This window comes from Ipomoea triloba, chromosome 11, assembly GCF_003576645.1.
Source record: "Ipomoea triloba cultivar NCNSP0323 chromosome 11, ASM357664v1".
Taxonomy (NCBI): Eukaryota; Viridiplantae; Streptophyta; class Magnoliopsida; order Solanales; family Convolvulaceae; genus Ipomoea; species Ipomoea triloba.
In genome coordinates, this window is record NC_044926.1 from 22,332,654 (window position 1) to 22,347,622 (window position 14,969).

The following is a 14,969-nucleotide window of genomic DNA, read 5'->3' on the forward strand; positions in this document are numbered from 1 at the left end:
TTTTAGATTTCTAGCGGGATCTCGCCTAAACTCGAGGGGTGGGCCGCCCTTCCTTAAGCCCATTGTATTGGTAGGCCCAGCCCGATCGGCTTGTTTTGATGACTCTATATATAACAAATGTTATTAAACATGATTAGAGCTACCAAAATGGGCTTAACCTGACAAGCTAGCCCGCCCCGCTGCGCCAGAAGGATGTCGCGGGCTTTGAGATTTTTGGCCCGTTTTATTGGCAGACTCTTTAGTTCACCCCGCCTAATTTGCAAATACATAATTTATTAATTGCAGGTATATAATATGTTAAGTGAGTGTACATAATATTTAATTATTGTAATTATAATAGGTACATAATTTATTAATTGTTTGTACATAATATGTTAATCGTAGTAGATATATAATTTATTATCTGAATATACATCATATATTAATTACATCTACATAATTTGAATATCGTTTTGGACTAACGTCCACAATATAAGATGGACCTTGGCCCATGGGTATTTTTGCTTTTCTGACTGGCAAATTATACCATGGACCAGAGTTCATCCTATATTGTGGACTCTAGTATAAAATAACATTCATATTATGTGCATTCAATTAATATATTATGTGTATTTAATTAACCAATTATATACATATAAATAAATTAAAAGTACATAATATATTAATTAAATGTACAAATTTATTGACTAAATACACATAATATGTTAATTACATAAACATAATATATTAATGGTAATAAAAACATAATTTATTAAATGATGATACATAATATATTAATTGTATCTATATAATTTGAATGACATTTTGTATCAAATTCGCAATATAACAATTGTACCCGACCCAATTATTATTGTGTGGACCATGGTCCACACAGCTGTGTGGAGCATGCTATTAAATAATGCACATTCAATATAAAAATGATGTACATTCAGTATAAAAATAATGTACATTATATTCAGGGGATGTACATTATTTGTGTACTGAATGTACATTATTTTTGTACATTATTTTTATAGTATAAAAATAATGTACATTCAGTACAAAAATAATGTACATTTAGTACATTAAAAATGTACATTTGATTATAGTCCACATAGCTGTGTGGACCATGGTCCACACAATAATTTGCCTACCCGACCGTTATCGGCCCGTAAATCCGAATCTTAACCGGCCTGTTCTTATATGGGCCGTCACCATCGTTTCGAGCCGGCCATTAGCTTCTCTCTGTATCTATCTTCGCCGCATTTTTGCGTCTTTCTCTTTCAACATTCGTGATTTTCTCTCTCAACACCTACCCTTTCCTCTCCTTGCAGCGCATTGATAGTTGTAGATAATTAGCTGAAGGCAAAGAAAGCAAGCTAGAGGCGAAGCGATCGAGAATGGCTCTGAAACTGAACTGGGCGGCTGCAAATGTGGAATCCACCATTAAAACGAAAATGCGTGCTTCTCCTTCATTTACTAGTCTCAGATCTTACAGAGTTTCTATGGCTTCCACTCTCCATCCTCCCACCAACACTTCTCTGTGAGTCTCTTGTTATTCGCAAATTGTTTTCGTTAAACATTTTTCATACTATTCAATGTCGGCCGGGAAAAACCTTGCCTTTTTCTTTTTTGTCAATTGCTTTGATTGCTTTTCTCTTGATTTATACCAAGTGAGTTTCTTTATGTGATTCATTTTTATTGTCTCTATTATTCTTTTTTTCTTTGTTCGGGATGCATGTGTTCTTGATTCTCTCTGGATTGAATCACAAATTAGATTGCATTTTGAAATTTGATGTAGTGATACTTTGCTGTCTTTATTTGCTTAGCGACATAAAGCTGTAAATTCTAGGTACAAAGTATGATTTTCAATCCATCAATAGTTAGGAAGTATCAGTGCAATTCCTATCAATACCCCCCAAAAAATAAATAATAATAATAATAATAATAATATTATTATTATTATTATTATTATTATTATTATTATTATTATTATTAATATGGCACTGATGAATATTTTCTCTATTAGTTATAGCTAGAAGATATCCCTTCTGTAAAGAATAACCATGTTTTGGTTTTTATTATTAATGTGAGAGTGCTTATTAGGAGTTCTATCAGCTTTGGTTGGAAATAGTTGGTTTGACTCTTAAGGTACCTCTTTTTATTGTTGTATTGTTGTTTCCTTTTCTTTTGAAGGAAATTAAAATCTGTCTGTTGCAAGTAGGTGGTTTCTGCTGCACACAGGGCTTTGGTGTAGTTCAGCTTCCTTCGGACTATATGGATTGTTGCTTGCAGCCAGATCAATGCTGGAATAGATCTTCAATGCTTTAAGTCAATAAAATATATAATACGGAGTAGTATTTATTTTAAGTTGATAAAAGCTATGCAGATTTAAGTGCATTACTTGGAAATTATAATGCCCCTTCTCACTCTGTTTTTCTTTTTGACAAGATAAATTTTATTAGTAAGCAAAACCACAAGGATAGTGCAGGAATACAAAATTCTAAATCAAGGAGCTCAAACAATCCATAAATGCAAAATATAAAATTGGCATCTCCTCGCACCAAAAATAGAAGTCTCAAAATGCCACATTTTATGATATGGCAATAGATCTTCCAGTCCCTCAAAACATCTACTCCGTAGTATTTCTTTTTGCCCACTTGTCTCTCAGTTATAGTTCCATAATTTCTTTTATGTGAAATGATAATCTGATATTGGCTCTTTTCATCTCTGGTTTCGCATAGGTTTTATGATGTCAGAGCTGTTATGCTTTGATTTACTTTATGCCAATTACGGGTTTATCATTTCTTTTTAATTTAGGATTGTGCCTCTTGACTTTTTGTTTCTTTTTTAGGTAGTGATTGGGCAAAGTTTCCTGTTCTTTAGTGGTTTAATCTTTTAGACACATGATTTTTTGTTGACTTACCACTTGCAGTTTTTCATCTTTACTGTAGGTAGTTTACCTTGATTTTCTGCGTTTACAAATGGATGCTCTGTTCATTTACTCTCTAGTATTCTGGAGCCTTGTCTTGTGTAACTTTACTGCCACAGATGTTCTTAAATTCACTTCCACTTCTTTGCAAATTAGCATTAATTATTAAAATAATCATATACCCCCATATGGTGTTGTCAAATTATGTATTATATATAAATATACAACTTACAAGTTACAATTTGGCAAGGCTGGATTTTAGTGTGAGGATGCTAATTAAGTGATATAAATATCTTAAAGAGTAGTTAAAGGTTGATTTGGAATTTTGTTGAGGAAATAATGATTCCAAAGAGTGCATCATGCTGTGAAGTAAATAAGTAATCCATGCTTTGTGGGTGTAACTTTCTCTGGAAGCTTAGCTTTACACTGATGCTATTTTTCTCCTCCTTTCTATTGGGTCTTGTATCTCGAATGTATTTCTGGTCTTACATCTTGCATGAAAGTTTAATTGTACATTCTTCATCGAATAAATGTCAAACCAATTTGTCACTGTTCTTTACGTCTGCATTTCCCTAGTGTTTTAGTTTTGTCGCTTCGACATCTTCAGTTTGTCATGCCTTCAAAAGCATGCCGTCCTCACTAAATTCTGTTAATTTTAGGGAAACTGAGAACTTCAAGAAGCCTTTCAGTCCTCCAAGAGAGGTACATGTTCAAGTTAAACACTCAATGTCACCGGAAAAGAGGGAAATTTTTGATTCCTTGCAGAACTGGGCTGAACAAAATCTCTTGGTCCATTTGAAGCCTGTTGAGAAATGCTGGCAGCCAAGTGATTTTCTGCCAGATCCTTCCTCAGAAGGATTTGATGAACAGGTGAAAGATCTGAGGGAAAGGTGCAAGGAATTGCCTGATGACTACTTTGTTGTATTGGTCGGAGATATGATCACAGAGGAAGCCCTTCCAACTTACCAGACTATGCTAAACACCCTTGATGGTGTTCGTGATGAAACAGGTGCCAGTCTTACCCCTTGGGCTATTTGGACAAGGGCATGGACAGCAGAAGAAAATAGGCATGGTGACCTTCTTAACAAGTACCTTTATCTTTCTGGACGAGTTGACATGAAGCAAATTGAAAAAACAATTCAGTACCTGATTGGTTCTGGGATGGTGAGATTATTAAATTATTTTATGTTTTTACCTGAAAGAACTTTTAATGTGAATGGAGAACATTAGGATTTAATGAGATTATTTAATATTTTCACTAGTTGTCTTGAAAGATTTTCACAGTATAGCTTCTGCTATCAAAATGCCAGAAAGCAGTTCCACCTTTAGTTTCTCTGTGTATATTACCACCTTTCAACTTTGAATTTTATAACTTCATGTAAATGCAATAAAGGATCATTGGCTTTATGCTTTTTTTAGTTTTTTACTGGATACAAGGCAATGCATTTTGTTTTCCATTTTCCTGTCATCCATTTTCTGTCCTCATAGACTATAAGCATTAGTTGCACTTTGAAGCGAAAAGGGGAAATAAAAAAAAACAAACCTGCTAGACTTGAAATTGATATATGTTTTGTTTAAACAAATCTATTCTCTTTGTAAGTTTGGCATGTAGACTTGAAATGAAATGGCTTCAACTTCTTATGAGATTATTGAGATTTGTGTTTTCACTAAATCTGATTTCATTATGGTGTGGTTTAGTTTGTTTTATGTTTATGAAACACTCCTCCTTTACAGATGATCTGGTTATTAATGTTTTGTAATAAATTCCAGGATCCTCGCACAGAAAACAACCCGTACCTGGGTTTCATCTACACTTCGTTCCAGGAGAGGGCAACTTTCATTTCCCATGGCAACACAGCTAGGCATGCAAAGGAGCATGGTGATCTGAAACTAGCTCAGATATGTGGCATAATTGCATCAGATGAGAAGCGCCATGAAACTGCTTACACCAAGATTGTGGAGAAGCTATTTGAAGTTGATCCAAATGGCACAGTCTTGGCTCTTGCTGACATGATGAGGAAAAAAATCTCCATGCCAGCTCACCTCATGTACGATGGCAGGGACGATAATCTTTTTGAACATTTCTCTGCCGTGGCTCAGCGACTTGGAGTATATACAGCTAAGGACTATGCAGATATACTGGAATTTTTGGTCGGTAGGTGGGAGGTGGAAAAAATGACTGGTCTTTCCGGTGAGGGGTGTAAAGCACAAGATTATGTGTGTGGACTGGCTCCACGGATTAGGAGATTGGAAGAGAGAGCACAAGCAAGGGCCAAGCAGCGAAATGATGTTCCTTTTAGCTGGGTTTTCGGCAGAGAAATTAAACTTTGAGTGCAAGCAACTATTTAAAGACAAAATCACTTACTCAGTAGCAAACCATCAGGATCACAAAAAACAACAGGTTATGGCTTCAACTTATTATCATATCTCTCATCCCTTCATCATTAGATGCAATGAAGTCGAAACAACTCCTATAGAATCTTTGTTATTTTTAGTTCAATTGTTAAAGCTCCATAGAATAAAGACGGTTTGTGTGAGTCTAAATATTTTGTATAACATTTCAATCTCAGCTACTATGCCTGTGTATGTGGTTGATGTTCTGGTGTAATTCAGAAATCTGTATCCCCTTGGCAGTAGAATGCCCCAATGAAACACCATGATTTTGCAGTCGGTCTGGTCTGGGTGTGAGCATCTTTTACATAAATGCTTCAAGCAAAAGCATTGGTGTATTAAATTAACACTAGTATGAATTATTTTTTTTATATATATAAACTTTAAGTAATATTCAATTCAGGTTTTTAAAAATTAAGTGGTTCTTTTTATACTTTTAAAGTTTTTAAAAATTTCTTGGCATTCAAAGAACTTTCCCCTTCTAACTCTGCCGACATATTTTCTCCATAACCATTAGAACTTAGAAGAGCGGCACAACCATTGTTCGTGCTCGGAGGGGCAAATTATTTCATGAACCATGGTCCACACAGCTGCGTGGACCAAAAATAAAAAGTACATTATTTTTGTACTGAAGGTACATTATTTTTGTACTGTAGGTACATTATTTGATAGTATATATCAAATAATGTACCTTCAGTACAAAAATAATGTACCCTAAAATAATGTACCTACAGTACAAAAATAATGTACCTTTAGTATAAAAATAATGTACTTTTTATTTGTGTGGACCATGGTCCATGCAATAATGATTGGCTCGGAGGTGTCTAGACCTTTTTTGAGAGCTAATTCCAAGTTGAATCTTGGGCATCATAATTTTATTGCCAGTTGCGCTAAGGCAACTATTGGCCCTATTAAATTTTTTAAGCTTTATAAAGAAATGGTGGGTGGGTATTTAAATATAGGGGCTTGATTTTTGTAATTTTGAGGGGGATTTGATGATGTATATTGGGGGTGATGATGCGAATTCTTGACAAATTTCTCCATAAATGCGAAGTGTGTACTAAAATTTTCTCTGATTGCGATGTGGACGAGAATGACAAGCTTTGCTGGGTGTTTTGAGCGGATTATATGGTGCAGAGGAATTTTGCATGTTTTGGTGATGTTGTGTCGTTTGATGCTACATACCATACGACCAAGTTTGTGCATTTTGTTTGTGTGCACACATTGGTATGTTTGTGTGTGCACGTATTGGGTGGTTTACCGTTCTAGAGGCACTAACTTAATTATAGGGCATGCGGTGTGGGGTTGTGTGCATTATTATTTGTAATGGTGTGCACGTATGTTTTGCTGGTTTTTTTCCCCATGTGTGGCAGTTTCTCCTTTCCACCGTGTTTTCACCACGTTATTTGCGCAGGACTGTGTTGGTATTTGTATTTGTGAGCATTTAAGTATGTCTTTATGTGCACGTATTCACATGTGTTCTGCTTTGGGTGTTGCCGGGGGCCGAGGGGTTGGGTGGTTGATTAGTGTACATCTTTAGTTTTGTTGTGTGTACATATGTTTAGATAATCATGTTTCTTTTTTCTTTTTTTGCCAATGTTGCGGTGTTGTCATTTCACTGCTTTTCGCCCTCTTGTTGTGTCCAGGTATAACTTGGTCTATGTCCGCTTTAGAGCATCCTTATTAGAATATCAGTATTGGTTTTTTTATGGTTTTATCAATCCTTGTAGGAAAGAGAATGGAGAGGAGAGGAAGCAAAACAAAAAATAAAAAATAAAAAATAAAAGATGAAAAATAAAAAAGTTTGAGCAAAACGGTAGAAAAGCCAGAAAGCAGTCAGAAAGAAACAATGCAGGCAGAAAAGAATTACACGCCAGCTAGGCGCATAGTAGGTGCACGAAACGCGCACATGCGTAATTCATTTGCAAATTTATCTGTGTTTATGCTCAAAAGGGACCCACAAATATACATTAACTTGCTGAAGTAAAAAACTGAGAAATAACCCCTACCCACACTAATTATAAACCCATTTCAAGTTATTTCATTTGCAAAAACTAAATGTTGGTCCCGGTTGATATGATGTGAGTCTAGAAGGGGGGGGGGGGGNTAGACTCACAAGGAATTTTAAAACTTTTTGCAAGAATGAACCCTTAAGGAGACCGAAGTTGATCAAAGATAAACGCAACGGATAGATAAACTTTCAACAAATTTTAAGTTCACTTTGCACGATTTTTATGGTTGTAAAATTAGGTTTGGTTGTTAGTATGCAATGCAGTACGTAAAAGTAAAAGAGAGAGAGAGAGAGAGAGATTTTTATAGCGGTTCGGCTGTTAACTAAGTCTACTCTACTCTTCTTCACAACTTGTGAAGGATTGCACCATTGTCTCCTTAATAGTACAATATCCTTTCTACAACGTGCTCCTTTGATCACCAAGTCCGGCAGTCACGTCTCAATAGGTTTTTCAACTTCTTCAAAGTCTACTCCGCCTCTTTCTACTTCACCAAAGTAGAGATTGGTTGGAATGGTTGAAGATTTTCTCCAACGTGGAAATCTTGTGTTGAGCTTCTTGATTTAACGCTTGAACTTCAACAAGATCTCCTTTTTAAAACTAGATTGAGAGTTTGAGCTTTTGAATATTTTGCACACTAGTTTTGCTTGCTAATGCTTTTCGCGTATGTCAACTAACTTGTCCAAATGGAAAGGAGCAAGGGTATTTATAGGTGTAAACTTTAGTTCCACACCTTTAGTTCCGTTGGAGGGAAACTGAAATTCAAAACCCTATGTCCAGTGTGTAATATCCGCTAGGTAAAATATGACCATTTGTGAGTGTCAGTACTTTCTAGCCGTTTGTCTACTTTAGTGTGAAGACAATTTGTCTTTTGTCTTACACAAAAGGACATGTCATTTAATGCTCCTTGGGATCACCACCTAGGATCCATTTGACATTCTGGTCATACCCAACCTCAAGGCTATGGACAAGACAAAATTTTAGAGAATGTCTTTTAGAGTTCTAGTGCCTTGGGTACTCGTGAGAATGATTGACCTTATCATTCTCTCATCATCTCCTCGAATTAATCATCTTTGATTATTCGGTCTTCAAGAGTTCGGTCCTTCCAGTATTCGGCCTTGTACATCTTCAGTCTTCATGTCTTTGATCTTCAAGTGTTCGAACTTCAAGTCTTCGGATCAAAGTCATCGTCCTTGATAGCTTTAGATTTTGACTGAGAGTTGCTCTTGATTTGTATGGACTCGTCCAAAACGAGTTCTTTGACAAGGATTCGTCCTTCTAGAAAATAAAAGACAAAGTAAAAGATTGGGGGGGGGGGTCTCATCGGGTCTTTGGTATCATCAAAATCAATGACTCGGGATTCCTAACAATTTCCCCCTTTTTAATGATGCCAACACCAATGCTCGAACTATTTGGCTACTTGTATCCAAAAGTGGATTTTTATTAACATAGCCGAATAGTGGAGTTTAACAAAACATAGAACGAGGAGTTATAAAAACTAGATAGAACACACACACACGCATAGACCCCAAAAGATTGTCTTTTATTTATCCCAAAAAGCAAAAATTACAAGATATAGCAATTCAGAAATAGAAAGGACTAAAGGTTATATCTTCTCATTGTCTTCGCTAATCTTCTTTCGATTGAGTCTTTCCAGTTCTTCAGCATTCCTTAAATCTATCATATCGTTGATTACTCTTCTGGCTTCAATTACGTTCAAGCCTTGAATCATATACGAATACTTGTCATTTATTTTCAACATAAGATAATTTTGGGTGGCTTCGCCAAGATTTCTTGCTTTGATAATTCGTCTTTTCCACCACTCTATCAATTCAGGCGCATTCATCCCATCAAAGAAGCTATGGCGAGTTGCTGTCATGATTTGTATAATGCCCTTCACCCTCAAATCATCTCTTACATTTATGCCTAAGTTATTTGCATCTTCAAGTATTCTCATAAATTCTTCAAAGGCTCTCTGTCCATCTTGTTGCTCTTTGAAGATCTTCTCATCTTCCTTTCTCTTCTAAAAAATACGCTCATTTTGATCCTTTACGTATAGGACTCTGTCCCTGTCAGATTTGGACTTCCAGAAGGGTGGAATGTTACAATCTTTGAACCATTTTCCACTCCCTTCTTCATATGGGACATAGTTGAGCAATTGTCCATCACGTTCCCGTGTGGTCTCTGTCTTCATCCTTTTAGGTGCTTGACCTCTGGAGGGTTGTCCTTGTTTCCTCTTCGAGGATGATGGTGAAGGAGGTGGGTCAGCTTTGAGAGCCAAGAATTCTTCTCTGGTTCGCTCACCACTTCCTGGTCCATGACCATCATGTTTATCATCACCTCGGATTTGAATCTCTTAACAAGTACTCATTTCCCCCTTGTTGGCATCATTGGCGTTCATCAACTGATCAATCTTGTCACTCAGCCGATTAACGCACACTTGAAGCTCTTTGAGGGTCCATTGATATTCAAGAAGATAAGAGCCCTTTGATGATTGAGCATCATGCAGCGGTGATTTATACCATTATGGTTTTTTACGATGTGTAGTCCAAGATTTATGTTGGGTGTTATTCATCTCGAATCCTCTCTAAAACACATGATGGCGATTTTAGGCGCTTTATGGTTGAAGATGGTGATGGGAGATCATTTAATGTGCTCGTTAACACTTCTAACTACTTCGTTGCTTACACTTGTAGGATGTTCCATCGGGTTGGGTTGTTGTGTAGGCATGTGTTTTTGGTGTTTAAGGATTCACGCATGGAATGTATTCTGACTCGTGATGCATGCATGCTGCCAATTTATGAAGTTGAGGGTGCTTGGGTGGACGCTAGTGTTGGGGTTGGAGGTGCAAATTGTGCACTCATGCAAGTTTGGAATGAGTTTTACAATTCTGTTGGTCGTGCATGTGGTAATACTAAGCGCCTGATGCAGCTAGCGCATTTGCTGAATTAGCATAGAGAGTCATTCACAAGTGGTGATGCTCCTGTTGACCCAAGTAATTGTAAGAGAGATATTATTCGGTCGTTTTGTGGTTTGCCATCTTCGTCTAACGTTGTTGTACGGCCTCCTACCATTGCTAAAAATAAAGGGTATGGGAAGTGGTTTAAATCCTCAATGGAGTTAGCTAGTGAACAATTTGTTAAGGCTAAACGCTTGTGTAGGTCTTTTAACCAGTTAGCTCACCATGACTGTAACACCCCCAAATTTAACACTTGAGCCTAGACCAATATACATTTAATTTAAAGTATAAATACAGGATTAAACCCAACTGGCTATTATCACTAGATAGATTAAGCCCAAAACACAAGGGGGATGCTACCGTCATAGCTACCCATACAGGGATAGCTACAAGGCTAAGTCATCTAACTAAACATTCATAATCCTCAAAAGATATCATAAGGGTCACTGACCCAGTGTCTAAGCACCATACAAAACACAAGGTAAGTCTAGAGGTAAGCTAATCATTAGAGTCATTACATGCTCTACAAAATATAGCTAACAAGAGTCACTATCTAGGAGTTAGATACAAAACAAGGCTACTCAATCTAACTCCTCGAACGCGCTCAGCAACATCAAACTGAACCTGAAACCGGTTATATAAAACAAGTAGAAAACACCCGATTAGCATAATTGCTAAGTATAAACAACTCCACCTTGTAAAATAGTTTATACATATATAGATTGGAAAACTTGAGGTTTGATACACATAATCACATTATACATCAACTTGTAACATAAGTTCTTGGGATATACTGTACTAGATATCATATAGAATCATTGATATTCAATACTAGGCATCATATAGAGTCATGGGTGTACAATACTAAATATCATATAACTTCATGGATGTACAATATTAAATATCATATCACTTCATGAGAATACAATCACCAAATAACATAATCATTTTAGAGGTTGCATGCATAGGATATTTGGTTTCAAACTAAGTCACATAGATCATACTTACATGATTATGGGTGTAACTAGAAAAGGATTCAATACTTCAGTAAATAGAGTTTAAGTATCATGAATAACTATAACATTATAAGGAATTATATATGCTATCAAGGTAAGGATATGATTTACTCATATTATAATATATAAGTATCATGCTCATTATAAAGAGTAAAAGGTGGCTCATAGCCAAGAATATAATTATGCTTTCTTAATACTTCACTTGGGATCAGTTATCACATCATAAGAAAATAGTCATTTCTTAATAATAATACTGGAGGAAACCTTTCATCTTTCTCATACATAAAGGGAGGTGAGGTCACCACCATGTGTTTAAGACCTCAACAAGGACCGAGTCCCAAAGATCTACTCCCTTATAACTCATCATAACTCATAAGTCACATGTGGAATCAGGACCGCTACCTTAAGTGTGCACACCCCCTAACTGGGATTCCAAGCCCAACGAGTAATAGCTCACACTACTACAAATTTGATCATATAAGGATAATTTTACACTACACATGGTAGTGTATTCTCAAAAATAAATAAAAGATACTACTTTCCGCGGCACCCACCTAGAACGGGTGCCACGAAAAGTAAATTATTAAAATATTAATTAACTTTCTGCGGCACCTATAGGGAGTAGGTGTCGCGGAAAGTAAGTGATTTAAATAAGAATTTAATTTCCGCGACACCCGCTTCTATGGGTACCGCGGAAAGTCGACCCACTTTCCCCAAAACTTACGCGAAAAACAAATCTAATATGAGGAGAAGCCATTTCCGTCACAAACATTATTTTCGAGCAAAAAAAACTTATTGCTTCACGACCTTCACAAACAGATCTGAGGGGCTTCAGCCGTTGCTGCCACCGTCTTCCCCGTCTTCTTTCCCTCCAGAGAGCCACTGCATTCAGCCGCTGCTGGTGCCATTCGAGGAGAACTGCCGCCAACACTGCTACCTGTCGCTGCCCACACCGACGCCTCACACCGTTGACGACGCTCACCACTCGCTCTCCGCCACCGCTGACGCCACTCGACCAGAAGTCCTTCAGCTGCTGTCGCTGATGCCCCCCACGCTTTTGAGGAGAAAACCAGATCTGCATTCTGCGAGCTTAGCCATTGCGAGGTTCTTCATCGCAACCATACTTCTCTATTTCTTCAAATTTGTCGTCACCACTCCTCTCTATTTCCTCTCCTCCAAGTCTGAAAACCAGGGCTTCTATACTCGTATTCTCTCCTCACTCTCTCTTTAATGTATCTGTGTGTTCCCGTTTACACTTAATTTGGCTGTTGTTTCCTTGGTAAATACTTGATGGACTTGTACTGTCTACAGAGTAACTCTTTAACTCTTTGCATCTTGCCTTGCTATAGGTGGAATAGACTTGAAAATCTGCTTGTCCAGGGAAAGAAAGATCGAGATTTTTCTGCAAGAGTGGTCTATTTCTTCATCATCTCGCTTCTTTACATTTATTGCACATTTATGATTTCTTTACTTGATATTGCTATGTTTATCTTACAAATGAGTGAGTAGTCCTTTATTTGAGTTAGATTGTGTTTATTGATGCTAGCTATGTAGTTATTGCATAAAGGTGATGATCACCCATTTAGGGTTCTTGAGTTTGAATTGAGTTTTAATTCTATCTTCCAATAATTATTGCGCAGTGATTGTTGTTTGTCTTTGGAAAGTCTTTCATCACAATGAGAATTGGATAGAAGACTTGAGCCTTCCCAATCTCAAACTCAATTTCTCTTCTATGGAAATAAGGGTAGATTAGGGCTTACAAAACTTTTGTTCTTAAAGAATTTAGGATGATTCACCATGGAAATGGAGCAACCCTTGTTCTAATCCTTGTGGAAACCATTATTCTTTCGTGATTGCCTCAAGAACCTAGGGTTAATGTTCTTCCCCCAATCTAAGTGTCAAATGCATCAATAGAGTAATACACCTAATTTAACCCATTTTTCCCAATTGAATTTTATCCTAGTTTTAATCTTGTTTTTCATTTAATCCAAAATACCAAAAATATTCTAGTTTCAATCCCAAACCAAATATGATTTACTTAGATTCTTATGGATTCCAATACCTTGGTGCCTAGAGTTTAGGTAACCGCTCCTTGCGCGCCATAAACCCCAATCCTCAGTGGAACGACAATTCATATTCATTTTCATATCACCCTACATACTACATCAAGAACCTCTGGAAGCCTCAGGACTCTGTGCTCCTTCAGTAGGAATACGTGCTTGCTTCCAAGACTCCACCTGCGCATGCACCATGGATGGGATATTAAAATTGGATAAAGATGTTGCATTCCATACCACTTGGTTATGCACGTACCAAATACTCTCCAAAAAGGCAGCGAGTCCAGCGACACAAACAGCCTTCTCGCCACCTCCCTCCAAGAAGGATGCAAGGAAGGCTTCCATAAAAGTAAAATTGAGAACATGATTTGGAGAACAATCCACAACCGACCACAAGTGTTTCGTGTGGTCACAATGAAGAAACAAGTGAACTAGACTCTCATCTGCATTAGTACAAAATGGCCACAGAGTAGGAACCTGAATGCGCCTCGCACTTAAAGCAGTAGAAGTTGGGAGAATACCCTGAGCACACCTCCCTAAGAAAATCATAGTTTTATTAGGCACAACAAGATGTCATAATCTCTTCTAGAATACATTTGAAATTTGTGTATCCCCGTTAGTAATCTAATGAAGCTGCCTGTACGCACTCTTGATGGAGTAGGCTCCCCGGTGCTCAAAAATCCAATACCAGTTGTCGTGTACTGCAATAGGGGAAAGAGGGAGACTAAGAATATGGACAACCATGTCGTGATCAGATAAATCAGTCACAACGTCTACATCCCATGCCTTACTTTGTACTTGAAAAAGGGAGTGAACCATTGAGTCTTGCAATCCTGGATAAGGAGGCATAGCCATCGTAAAACCAGGAACCTGGGTATCCATGGGCTCCCCCATATTAGTGTGTTCTTGCCATCTCCAATCCTACGAAGTAGTCCACTCTTGAGCAGCGATTGCGCACTCAAAATACTCCTCCAGACATAACTAGGATTTGTACCGATACTAGCAAACAGGAAATCAGTAGCAGGGAAATATTTGGCATTAAAAATGTGAGAAACTAACGGATCCGGACGCTGCAATATTCTCCAACCTTGTTTGCCCAAGAGAGCTTTATTGAAAAAACGGAGATCTTTGAAACCCATTTCCCCACATGACTTAGCAATAGCTAATCTAGTCCAACTCGCCTAGTGAATTCCCTGGTAATGAGCACCACCATTGCGCCACCAATAAGCATTCATTAACTTCTCAATTCAATCATAGAAAGATTTAGGGAGGTTATAGACACTCATCGTGTAGGTAACCATAGCTTGGGCAACACTTTTGAGAAGGACCTTATTTTCGGCTTTAGATAGTGCGTTCTTATTCCAACCTGAGAGCCAGTGACATATGTGTTCCTCAATGCAGTTGAAGACCACAGTTTTATTTTGTCTAATACATGAAGGGAGACCCAAGTACTGGCCAAAGTCCACAGCTCTGTTCACGCCAAGTAAGGATCCCACGTTAGCACAAACAGCATCTAGCGTATTGCGACTGAAAACGATACAAAACTTGTTAAGACTAACCATCTGCCTAGACGCTTTTTCATACAGCTCTAAGCATCGCTTAACAGTCGCGACCTCGTCCTCACTT

The 14,969-nt window shown here is 37.5% G+C and overlaps 1 protein-coding gene across 1 annotated transcript; it reads left to right on the forward strand.

Annotated features, from left to right (window-relative positions):
• The first annotated feature begins 1,216 nt into the window (after positions 1 to 1,216).
• On the forward strand, positions 1,217 to 5,581 carry LOC115996499 (stearoyl-[acyl-carrier-protein] 9-desaturase, chloroplastic). The gene is made up of 3 exons (XM_031235758.1): positions 1,217 to 1,522; positions 3,571 to 4,075; positions 4,682 to 5,581. The coding sequence occupies exons 1-3, from the start codon at positions 1,380 to 1,382 to the stop codon at positions 5,240 to 5,242; spliced, it is 1,209 nt and encodes a 402-aa protein (XP_031091618.1). The 5' UTR covers positions 1,217 to 1,379; the 3' UTR covers positions 5,243 to 5,581.
• Positions 5,582 to 14,969: the final 9,388 nt, after the last annotated feature.

Excerpts from the sequence above, each read along its gene's own strand:
- LOC115996499 (XM_031235758.1), top strand. The coding sequence starts at position 1,380 with ATGGCTCTGAAACTGAACTGGGCGGCTGCAAATGTGGAATCCACCATT. Across the intron at positions 1,523-3,570 it reads CCTCCCACCAACACTTCTCT|GGAAACTGAGAACTTCAAGA; the intron begins GTGAGTCTCTTG and ends TGTTAATTTTAG. Across the intron at positions 4,076-4,681 it reads ACCTGATTGGTTCTGGGATG|GATCCTCGCACAGAAAACAA; the intron begins GTGAGATTATTA and ends AATAAATTCCAG.